This window comes from Diaporthe batatas (genome assembly GCF_019321695.1).
Source record: "Diaporthe batatas strain CRI 302-4 chromosome Unknown Contig00030, whole genome shotgun sequence".
NCBI classification, from domain to species: Eukaryota; Fungi; Ascomycota; class Sordariomycetes; order Diaporthales; family Diaporthaceae; genus Diaporthe; species Diaporthe batatas.
Window position 1 is genome coordinate 96,673 of NW_025408577.1, and position 11,114 is coordinate 107,786.

The 11,114-nt window shown below is 54.5% G+C and overlaps 4 protein-coding genes across 4 annotated transcripts; 3 read left to right on the forward strand and 1 right to left on the reverse strand.

The window, feature by feature from the left end:
- The first annotated feature begins 404 nt into the window (after nucleotides 1–404).
- Nucleotides 405–2,321, forward strand: KVR01_013692 (uncharacterized protein). The gene has a single exon (XM_044792865.1). The coding sequence runs from the start codon at nucleotides 457–459 to the stop codon at nucleotides 2,077–2,079; it is 1,623 nt and encodes a 540-aa protein (XP_044637337.1). The 5' UTR covers nucleotides 405–456; the 3' UTR covers nucleotides 2,080–2,321.
- A 1,673-nt stretch (nucleotides 2,322–3,994) lies between these two features.
- On the forward strand, nucleotides 3,995–6,309 carry KVR01_013674 (uncharacterized protein; the record flags this gene model as incomplete). The annotated part of the gene is made up of 9 exons (XM_044785431.1): nucleotides 3,995–4,247; nucleotides 4,318–4,385; nucleotides 4,445–4,616; nucleotides 4,679–4,774; nucleotides 4,837–5,099; nucleotides 5,153–5,421; nucleotides 5,493–5,629; nucleotides 5,700–5,952; nucleotides 6,024–6,309. The coding sequence occupies 9 exons, from the start codon at nucleotides 3,995–3,997 to the stop codon at nucleotides 6,307–6,309; spliced, it is 1,797 nt and encodes a 598-aa protein (XP_044637319.1).
- Nucleotides 6,310–8,050: 1,741 nt separating this feature from the next.
- On the forward strand, nucleotides 8,051–9,807 carry KVR01_013690 (uncharacterized protein; the record flags this gene model as incomplete). Its single annotated transcript, XM_044784595.1, has 3 exons — nucleotides 8,051–8,346; nucleotides 8,403–8,465; nucleotides 8,535–9,807. 3 exons carry the CDS (start codon nucleotides 8,051–8,053, stop codon nucleotides 9,805–9,807), a joined length of 1,632 nt encoding a protein of 543 aa, XP_044637335.1.
- Nucleotides 9,808–10,794: 987 nt separating this feature from the next.
- KVR01_013695 (uncharacterized protein) lies at nucleotides 10,795–11,114 on the reverse strand (the record flags this gene model as incomplete). Its single annotated transcript, XM_044789123.1, has 2 exons — nucleotides 10,795–10,860; nucleotides 10,932–11,114. The coding sequence occupies 2 exons, from the start codon at nucleotides 11,112–11,114 to the stop codon at nucleotides 10,795–10,797; spliced, it is 249 nt and encodes an 82-aa protein (XP_044637340.1).

The window sequence follows — 11,114 nt, forward strand, 5'->3', positions numbered from 1 at the left end:
CACGCAGCCATCAATGTCAACGTGCATAGGAGGGGGATGAGATCCTGTAATTTGTTTGACATGTGAGTTCTCGGTTGTAGCGTCTGGGGTAGCTTGCCCATGTGGTTGGTCGTCCATGGGCACCCAGGGATTTAATTCTATATGATTTGCAGCGTGCATGCTGTGTGTGGTATAAGTGGTATGTATCTACTAGTATGGAAAATACCAACTGCAGGAAGCAAGGCAGGGGGCCACACTGGGACGGACCCTGAACCAACCTCGGCTGGCTCCGAGTTCTGGCTGTGTCGATCAACTGCAGGCCAGGAGCGGGGAGCTCCCAGTGCGGGGCACGAATGACAGCTCTCTCTGCTGTCTGGTGGTCTGCTTCCTCCCGACGATAACCACCCCTCCGTTGCGTTATCATTGCTCTATCTAAGTACCTACCCCAGCCGAGCACATCCAACCTGCCCTGCCTCCATGCGACCCTTTGTTGCCCTGCGATCGCCACACATTGCAGCAGCATACAAGAGAGCAGCGACACCACCCACGACCCTCCCGGCCGTAGCCAGTCTCATCGTCCTCAACAGTGCTGGCCGATATTCCTCGTGCGACTCCTGGTCACGTCTCAGACCTCCCTGCCGTCGATTCACGACCTCGACAACACGCCTCTTCCGACCTTCCACAACGACACCTCAGCCCCAGCCTGTCGCGATGGCGCCCTACGAGGAGACCTTGAAGGGCAAGTACCCTGGGACGCTCCACGCCAAGCGGGTCACCGAGTACATCCAGTCCAAACTGCCCGGCGCAACGAGTGGCGTCATCTATCTCGAGGGCGGCAAGACGAGGATGATTGAGGACTGTGACCAGGAGGAACACTTCCGGCAGCGGCGGTACTTCTACTATCTGACGGGCTGCGACCTGCCCGACTGCCACTACACCTACGACATCGCCTCTGGCCAGGCCACCCTCTTCGTGCCGCCCGTCGACCCCGAGTCTGTCGTTTGGTCCGGCCTGCCGCTGAGCCCCGACGATGCCCTCCAGCAGTACGACGTCCACCACGCCGCCCTCACCACCGACGTCAACGCCACCCTCGCCCGCCTGGCCAAGGACAGCGCAAAGACCGTCTTCGCCATCCCGGGCCAGGTCTCGGACCACATCACCTTCCTCGAGTTCGAGGACAAGAACCTGGCCGTCCTCAAGGAGGCCATCGAGTACTCCCGCGTCGTCAAGTCCGACTACGAGGTCGCCCTGATCCAGAAGGCCAGCGACATCTCCTCGGCCGCCCACCGCGCCGTCATGGAAAAGGTCCGCCACGCCCACAACGAGACCGAGCTCGAGGCCGTGCTGCTGTCGCACTTTGTGTCCCGCGGCTCCAAGAACCAGGCCTACAGCACCATCGTCGCCAGCGGCCGCTCCGCCGCAACGCTGCACTACGTGCGCAACGACCAGCCCCTGGCCGGCAAGCTGAACCTCCTCCTCGACGCCGGCTGCGAGGTCGCCTGCTACGCCTCCGACATCACCCGCACCTTCCCCATCGGCGGCAAGTTCACCCGAGAGAGCCGCGCCATCTACGACATCGTCCTCAAGATGCAGCTCGAGAGCATCGCCATGCTGCGCGAGGGCGTCAGCTGGGACGACGTCCACGCCAACGCCCACCGCGTCGCCATCGACGGCCTCCTGGCCCTGGGCATCCTCAAGGGCGGCGGCAGGGACGAGATCTTCGCCAGCAAGGCGAGCGTCGCCTTCTTCCCGCACGGCCTGGGCCACTACATGGGCATGGACACGCACGACACGGGCGGCGACCCGGACTACGCCGACCCGGACCCCATGTTCCGCTACCTGCGGAAGCGGGGCACCCTCCCCGCCGGCAGCGTCATCACCGTCGAGCCCGGCATCTACTTTTGCAAGTTCATCATCGACCCGGCGCTGAAGGACCCGGCCACGAGCAAGTACATCGACGCGGGGGTGTTGGAGAGGTACTGGGACGTCGGGGGCGTGCGGATCGAGGATAATGTGCTTATTACCAAGGATGGGTGTGAGAATTTTACGAGTGTTGTTAAGGACCCCGAGGAGCTCGAGAGGATCATCTCGTCTAGTTAGGTGTGTGTGTGTGTGTGTGTGTGTGTGTGTGGTAAAGCGGCAGCATAGCATGTCTGGATTGATATGGAATAACTACCACATCCCACCACCGCTGCCATTTGATGTTTTGCCCCCTGGCGTGATTTTGTGCTAGCCCGCCTTGCCTGAGCGGCTGGGTGCGACAACATTGTAGTATCGAGGCACCGAGCGACGGTCAGGCACGAATGCACGTTTTCACGTGCCTCAAGGCGAGGCAATGCAGCCACGGTATACAGGCGTACCCTCACTCAGGCTTTGCAAGGCTTGCTGGTGGCTTCCATTAATATCCAGATGCTGAGATGTCGATTGCCGCCCGGCCGGTGCTAGAGTCCTTCCTTGGTGTGCAAGTCCTCGGTGTGGGGGGATGCGGTCACTTGAGCCCGGCCCTCAAGTGCTGTCATTGTAGAGATGGTTGGATATTCATCTTGTTGACATTACTCCTCAACTTATCCTCGTCAAATATTTCCACCAGATGTATGTTTGTCATCAAAAACGGTATACACGCATCTCAAGCAAGAGTCCGGGGGTTGGTCGCACATTGCTGTCAGGGCATTTCATCTCGTTGGAACATTCCTTCAGTTGTAAGTAGGTAGAGGGTCGCAGCAGCCAGCTGTGAATACATTCAGCCTGTCGTAAACGTGGTTGCGTAGGGCCCCTTCATACAGTGGCTGTCATATACATTCAAGTTGTCGTTCCTTGTACGATTATACTTAAGTACTTATGACCTATACAATTTGAATTCAGCCCTGAATTGTCTAGTTATTGCCCTGTGAATACCCCAACTCTCATACTTAATCTCGAATCTTGCTGCCCAGTCATTTACGAGGGAAGTACTCGGAGTCACCAGCTCCAGTGCCCGATTCACTGCTCCATGCCTAATGATGTTTGTGAAGTGGAACGCACAGTGAGGTACAGCTCCTTCCAAATGATGATTCATAAGTGCCACTCGACTTATAAAAACCATAATAATTCAGTCCCTCTCTCCTGAGTGGCAAATGGGCCGAGGGGGAGGCCAGAAATATAAAAGAGGCTCATGCTGGCTTTGCGTGCGCGGCCTGGTCGTAATAAGTATTTTCGAGACCACCAATCAAAGCTTAATCCCCATGGAGAAGGTAGACGTCCGGAACGGACCGCGATAAGATGTTTGACCCTGGCCTATCATCACCGAGGCATTGATCCCAGGATGCGACGTGGTTGAGGTTCTGTTAGCTAATAACCGAATTTCACCATTTCTACGCGATCTGCCGTGACGGCGCGAATCCCGCGCAACCCACCCGACTTAACAAGTGATAAGTCCTTTTTATAGCCACGCCGGATGCCCTGGGAATCCGGAAATCCCTCATTGGGGACGATTCCGTGCATGAATACATACAGACTCTATCTCCGTAACGTGTAAACCCTGCCGCGTTTATTCCGTCTCTCAATGCAGCCAGCCCCCGAGAGGGAGAATCGCGTGCTCGGCCCAGGGGGGGTTGGTGCACTTATGCAGCCCCGATACCATACCAGGGCAGTTGTATCATCCTCTCAGCGGATGCCGACATTGTTATCGTGCTGCTCAGGCTGCATGAAGCCAAACCTACCTGGGTTGATAGCAACCATTTCTGAGATATTGGTACGGCACAGTGGAGATAGGCAAAGACTATTTATCTTGGAATCGGGATTTCTGCGGCAAAATGTAGATGGCATGGGCCCGAAGGTCAATCCGGCCAAGTCCTCATAAGGGGAAGCCATCTTGGTCCATAATGGAGCAGGCGAAACAGGCTTTCTCAGCTTTTCGTCTGCTGTCGACGTCAGTGATTACAAGCCCCTAAACAAACCCTCCCTCGTATGCCCTACTTGTCTATGCCTGTGTGTACTTTTGTGTCTGAGAGATACTTACACAGTCGCTACTGACACCATGGTATCATGGAGGAAGCCTTTCAGCGGCCGAGAAGGCGCAGATGTTGCCACGGCGGACAGCGCGAGCCAGATCTCCGACGGCAGCATCACCTATGTCGGGGAGAAGGGAGGCAACAACGCGGGCGCGACGTACCAGGAAGCATCCGGTGCTCCGGTTGAGAGCCAGTCTCCCCTCGGCTACGCTGTTGGGCCTGTTACCATCCTGCTGTTGAACATCAGCATGATGATCGGCACCGGAATCTACTCGACACGTAAGATACGCCTTTGTGACCAACTGGAGCATAAGCCTGCACGGGTGTCCGCTAACATACTTTGTTCCAGCCTCCGCCATCTTGTCAGGAACTGGGTCGGTTGGTCTGAGCTTTATCTATTGGACCATAGGCTTTTTGGTAAGGCTCTCAGTTCTTTCTGGTAGTGTCATTCAAAGCTGATGTGTCTCTTCGACCAGGTCTGCATCGCCTCCGGCTCAGTGTACCTCGAGTTCACCGCATACTTCCCCAGCCGCTCCGGATCTGAAGTGGTCTTCCTAGAACAGGCCTATCCTCGTCCGATGTGGTTCTTCCCGACAACCTTTGCCGTTCAAAATGTCATACTTTCGTTTGCCAGCAGCAATGCCATTGGTAGGACCATCTGTAGCAGACCTTGGGCATAGTTCACCACAGCTGACCGCACATGCTGGCAGTATTATCTAACTACTTGTTTGCCATTGCTGGTCATAAGGGTACCGACTGGCAGGTGAAAGGTGTCGCGTTGGCCGGCTACACTGTTGCGACCCTATGTGAGACGTCCCTCTCGCCGCTGTTCTTTGATCCGGTGTAAACTGACAGGCTCGCCGCACAGCCTTGACCTTCAACACGAAATATTCATACTACTTGTCCAATGCGATTGGACTCGTCAAGATTTGCACCTTACTCTTCGTCATCATCACTGGCTTTGTCGTCTTGGGTGGAAATACCAAGATCGAGAACCCGACAGCGAATTTCAAAAACGCCTTCCAAGGAACTGAGAACGCTACGGCTTATGGCTTGACCAACGCGCTTTACAGGATCATCTTTTCATACGGAGGATACAACAACGCCTTTAATGTCGCAAACGAAGTCAAGGTATGGTGCCCTGCCGCCGAGTCTTTGACACAATGACTAATCTCTGCACACAGAATCCTGTCAAGTCACTCCGCAAGTATGCATTCCTGGCCCTCTTCACAGTCTACGTCCTCTATATGTTTGCCAATGTGGCGTTCTTCTCCGCCGTGTCCAAGTATGACCTGGTCAACTCGGGTACCACAGTTGCCACCTTGTTCTTCAAAGGCGTGTTAGGAGACAGCGGGGCCGTTCGTGGACTTAACTTCCTCGTGGCCTTGAGCGCATTTGGGAATATTATTGCAGCCCTCTTGGGCTCATCGCGGATGATAAGGGAATGTGGCAGGTAAGCACAGCAATTCGTCGCATGTGATACTGCACAACAACGATCTGACATGAGTGGACCCGGGCTCGCAGACAAGGTGTTCTTCCGTGGACCAAGTTCTGGGTCACTACCAAGCCATTCGGCACACCGATTGGGCCTTATTTTGTCAAGTGGGCTCTCACTGCTCTGATGATCCTCGCGTTGCCCTCGGGTGATGCATTCAACTTCGGTGAGTCCATGTCTCCGGACATGTCTCTGTGCCCTTGATCAAACGCAAATATGTGCTGAACCGTCCGCAGTGAGTGACTTGGCGATCCTCCCGACGGCCGCCTTCAACGTGGCGATGGGCGTTGGTCTGTACGTGGTGCGATGGCGACGAAAGCGTGCAAACCTGCCGGAGCCCGAGTTCAAGGCGTGGCACGTCGTGGTCATTTTCAACATCCTGGTGCAGCTCTATCTCCTAGTCATGCCGTGGTACCCTCCCGAAGGTGGCCAATATGCCGGTGACGTGAGCTTCTGGTATGCCACTTACGCTGTTACCGGCGTCGCGATGTAAGCATGAAACCGTCCAGCCGCTTCAATATTGACCGTGCCAAGCTGACTGGCTAATCTCTCTCATCAAGTCTCGTTACTTGCGGCGTCTACTACTGGTTCTGGGCCAAGTTGATCCCTAAGTGGAGGGGATACCAGCTCCGGCAGGTGGTGATTAAGCTCGACAATGGAGCGCAGACCCACGAGATCAAGAAGATACCAAACGAGGAGCTAGCCGAGTTCGACGCAACGCACGATGCTGCCGGTCGCTTGAAGGTTACTTCCAGCGTTCTGTATGACCAGGAGAAGGGAAGCAGCGCTTCTGATGATGGCGATGGTGAAAAGACTACCTCGACGCAGAACAATGTGGCAGTCTGAGTAGCGAAAGCTTTTGATGGGGTGGTACATGAGAGCGGATGAAAGAGCGCCGTATGCATTCAAGTAGCAAGAGTCGGTAAAAATCGAATGAAGATGAGAGGTGCTTGGGCACCAGTTGCTGCCTGATGTAAATCCATGAACAACGCCTACCTAGGTACGTTATTCATGGACCTGAAAGTTACGAGTAGCTCTGAGCTGGGTCACATGCTAATAATGCACTGGTGTTGGAATTCGAGCCCTTTCTTGCTTCCGGTGGCTTGCAGCTATGTACCCTTGCAGTAAAATCGCCTTTCTAAGACAGCGAGAACGCCCAAATCAGGATCATAGACAGATTGGGCATTCTGTGTGGCAGACAATTCTTGCGGTTGCAACAGAGGCGGAGGGCCGGCCAGACACATCCCGAGAGGTCGACTGCAAGCCCGGAGATCGTCTTGGTGGATGGTCACTTAGACGGCCGATCAACATAAACACCAAGCCGTGTCCGGGATTTCCGATTGAGCCGAGGTTGCTAGAACAGACTAGATTCAAGTACACTGTAGAATCCCCCAGGGATAGCGAGGCACACAAGAAGCATGTAGTGTAGGCCGCACCCTGTCGACAATGTTGCAAGGTGTCAAGCTTGGCTTCCCGTCTGATGACTTGACTCGAATGTGTCGTTGAGGAGTCGGAGGTCAGTAGTTGGGGACTTGGTGTCGGGGAGAAAAGCTCAGATGAGACCCTGACAGTGATCAACTCGCTCGTCGTCCCTACTTTACGACGAAGGTCTTGGGACGACTTCGTGACGAAACACCCTTTTAGGATGTCCTTCCGGGATCAGCTGCTGTTAGCTGCCTAGGTAGGTAGCTCCCAAGCTGATGCTTGCCCTATAGGTCCTCGGTATAAGAACCCCCCCAGGGTTCCCGAAGCTTGAGCATGCGGCTTGGAACATCTGCTCCCCAAGTGTCCACTGATATCACCCTGCCTTTCCAACAAGCAATCTCCGGTAAACCTAGAACATTTCCTTTTTAAGAGATACTGTACAAGTAGAGGGGGATCGAAAGAAGATTAGAACCTGTGCCCCACCAGATCGTGAGCGAGCGAAGGAACCAGGATTCTGATGCGAAGCTGGTCCGCAACTGACTATGGGATTTAGGCGCTTCCTCCCTCGGGATCGGTTTCTTTTTCGCGAGACACAATTCGCGCAGGCAGGCTACATCCTGCCAGAAAAGCCGGGATGTCACCGCGCTCGGCTACCCTAGTGCTAGGGCACGCAGCTAAAACATTGCGGCCCTACCGCAGAACTCGGGTTCTACAGTTCCCTGTCTAGCTCCTGATGCTGCATAGCTCTAGCATCCTCTTGGATCCGTGGAGCCAATCGCAACTACCCCCCTTCATCTCGGACCCTCACACACCCAGAACACTGCTTTGTCATGGATTGCTTCGACGACATATCACATACTTTGTTGGAGCGATGATGCCTCGAGCTTGATCGTCTCCCAGCGCTTGCCATCGAGCAACCATGACAGAGGTCTTGCTCAGCCAAGCCATTATACTATTCATTCGAGGGCTCGTATACATAACAAGGGTTACCCACAACAGTTGACCACCGGGCACGTACAAGCGGCCTGACTGCATCCGGGATACAGCTCTTGTCGTTCTCACTGCCGTGTTAGTTATATATTCAGCCCAAAGGACGAGTTCGTTCTCTCTGTCCCACTTCGCGACTACAGGCCGTTGCATAATTACTTTATTCAAACACAAGATGAGGACGGCAGCAGTCCTTGCAATCCTCGCCGGCCGAGCTACCGTCGTGACCGCGCAGGATACACCGACTATCAAGACCACCAACGGTACACTGCAAGGGGCCAGATGCCCTTCCAATAATGTGAACGCGTTCCTGGGCATCCCCTACGCCCAGCCTCCTGTGGGCGACCTGCGTTTCGCTCCACCTCAGTTATGGAACGAGACCTACGAGAATGTTCAGGCAACGGAGCCACCACCTGCTTGTATGCAATTCAATGTGGCCTTTTCTGATCCAGGGCCACAGTCAGAAGACTGGTAGGGTCCCTTCCCTCGCCGGATACTTCCTATGCGAGACTAATTCGCATCTGCAGCCTCTTCATCAATGTCTGGGCTCCGGCCGACGCCACGCCAGACTCGAAATTGCCAGTGAAGGTGTGGCTCTACGGAGGAGGTAACGCGGCTGGCGGCATCTCGAACCCAACATATGACGGCTGCACGGCCAGTGAGAAAGTGATCCAGGTGTCCATTGCTTACCGTGTCGGCCCTTTCGGCTTCCTCGCACTAGACAGCCTTGGGCTTCAAGGTAATCAGGGTATCCAGGACCAGCTCCTTGGACTGCAGTGGGTCCAGGAGAACATTGGAGCGTTTGGTGGGGACTCGAAGAAGGTGCTGTTGTTTGGGCAGTCAGCAGGTGCCGCCGACACGTTCATCATTAGCAGTCTACCGCAAGCCCCTTCACTTATCAGCGCCGCTATCATGCAGTCTGGGGCAGGCAGTCGGCTGTCGACCAAATCCGAAGTTCAAAACGTGACAGAGACCTTCATTAAAGCTTTGGGTTGTGGTCTGGACGATGTGGCCTGTCTTCGCGCAAGTTCCTTCGCGGTCATCAGGTCATCCAGCGGCCCAGTCAGTGGATCATCATTACCAACAATAATAGTCGACGGCACTGTTGTTCCCGCGCAGCCCCTCGAAGCAGGCCTCAAAGTTCCTGCCGTGGCAGGGTCTACCACGGACGAAGGCACCTTGTTCGTTCTCAGCCGATACCAGACCAGCGTTCTGACACTTAACTCCACGGACTATGATGGTTTCCTGACAAACAGGTTCGGGTCGCAGGCGCAGAGGGTCAATGAGACGTACCCGTTGTCGAAATATACCGGCACGCCTGGTGGCCCCGTTCTGGCAGCCATGTCTGCTGTCATGACACATGCCCAGTTCAGATGCCCAACGAGACGGTTCGTCCAGAAGGCAAGCCAAGACGGCGTGCCAGTCTGGACGTACTCTTTCAATCACACCCTTACCTGCGCGTGGTACGGTTCCATCCCAAGCTATGCTCTTGGCCTACTGGCTTCGTCCCACACTGCCGAGATCCCGTTTGTCTTCAACGGCACGAGTAACATGCCGAAGCCGAACGGAACTTGCAGCCTGTCTGCCGGAGAAGTAGCCCTCGCGGCGAAGATGCTGGGCGCCTGGGACAGCATGGCGACAAACGCGAACCCGGGCAGCGATTGGCCTCGATACAATTCAACCGGCTCGGCCGGGGTCAACGTAGTCGGCGATGACTTTACAGTAGGAACCGTGGACTACAGCATGTGCGACTTTTGGGATGAAATCCAAGCTGCCACAGCGAACGCAACATCGAGCAGTGGCACAAACGGAACGAGTTCGGGCGCTGAGCCTACACAGACATCGGCAGCAGCCTGGACATGGTATAAGGGTGGTCTGGGATCATTGGCCGTTGTTGTTGGATTGATCCTTGTGCCATTGTGGGCACTGTAAATCGTCAGGAGCAGCTGGAAGCCAATTATGGTTGGCGTAACAGTGCGGCTTCAACCCGTCCATAGCTCAGTGAACAGTAGATACAGAGCCACCGCAAATTGAACATAGCTTTACAAAAGTCCAAAGACTTTTGTTGCTCGTCGATCCATGTGCATTCGAACCGCGATGCTGCAAGTCTCAACATCCGCCTTCGCAGGTTTCAAGCTTATCGCGGGTTCAGCTGAGCCAACAGCCCAAAGTGTATATGCCATGGGAAATTTATCCCCGAGCACGAGACATCGAGCCGCTGCGAAGAGGTTTCATCAATCCCGAATAAAAAATAAACCAAAAAGCGAAGTAACGAGCAACCACTCCGCAAGGCGGGAGAGGAGGACGTCGGGGTCTACCAATAAATGATCATAGAAGTGTCGAGCTACTTCGCTGAAAACCATGTCACCTCTGCCCCTTATGAGGACGTGTCTGCCTGTGTTCTCTGGAGGCCTGGCTATCTTATCTCACATTATGGATTCAGGTATCAGTTGATGCGGCTGCCTGCAGCTTCTCTAACGTCATGCCTCACATGTCTTTGTTGGATGAATCAGAGTATTTTGTGGCCACGGTCAAAAATTGATAAAAGCATGCGCTTGGAAGTTCTCCCTCGTTCACAGCCGGTGTCTTTGTGGTGCGAAGAAGATAGTGCGCACTCGTAGTATTCCTGCCAACGATTGCCGCTATACCAATGCAACTTTTCTCAACGGTGTCTCAACTTCACTTATACCTGGGTAGGGGTCTGTTTGCTTTTTCAGAATCTCGTGTTTATTCGATTTCCTTCCGAGTATTTAAACCGGTTTTGATCCCACACCTCCGAGGTATCGCTTTCACAGGTGATTCGGCGGACCGCTTTTGATGTCTCCATCACACTCTTAACGGAAAACCATGTTTTGAACAATTCGAACAACACGATGGCTCAAGACACTATATGCACGTAAAAACCAGGTCACCCTAGAATTACTCGCAAGCCGGTGCCCCGCTACCAGTGTTGACGCCGTTTCGGTCACAGCAATGTCCCGCAACCTGTCGTGCGAACGTGTTAGTGTGTGCCTTGGGCCCTCCATAGGAAGACTAGAAACACCCAGAAAACTTACGTCGCCTCCGCTAGGTCCCAAGTAATCACAGCACAGGGCAAACCCGCCCCAGTCGGAATCGTTAGGCAGTGAGGTTGCTGATTTGTAAACACCACACGACGCGCTTTGGCGCGTTTCTACTGCCGCAGACAGAGCGCCAGTAGCAAGGGCCAGGACGGCGGCTGCAGAGAGTGTGAACTTCAT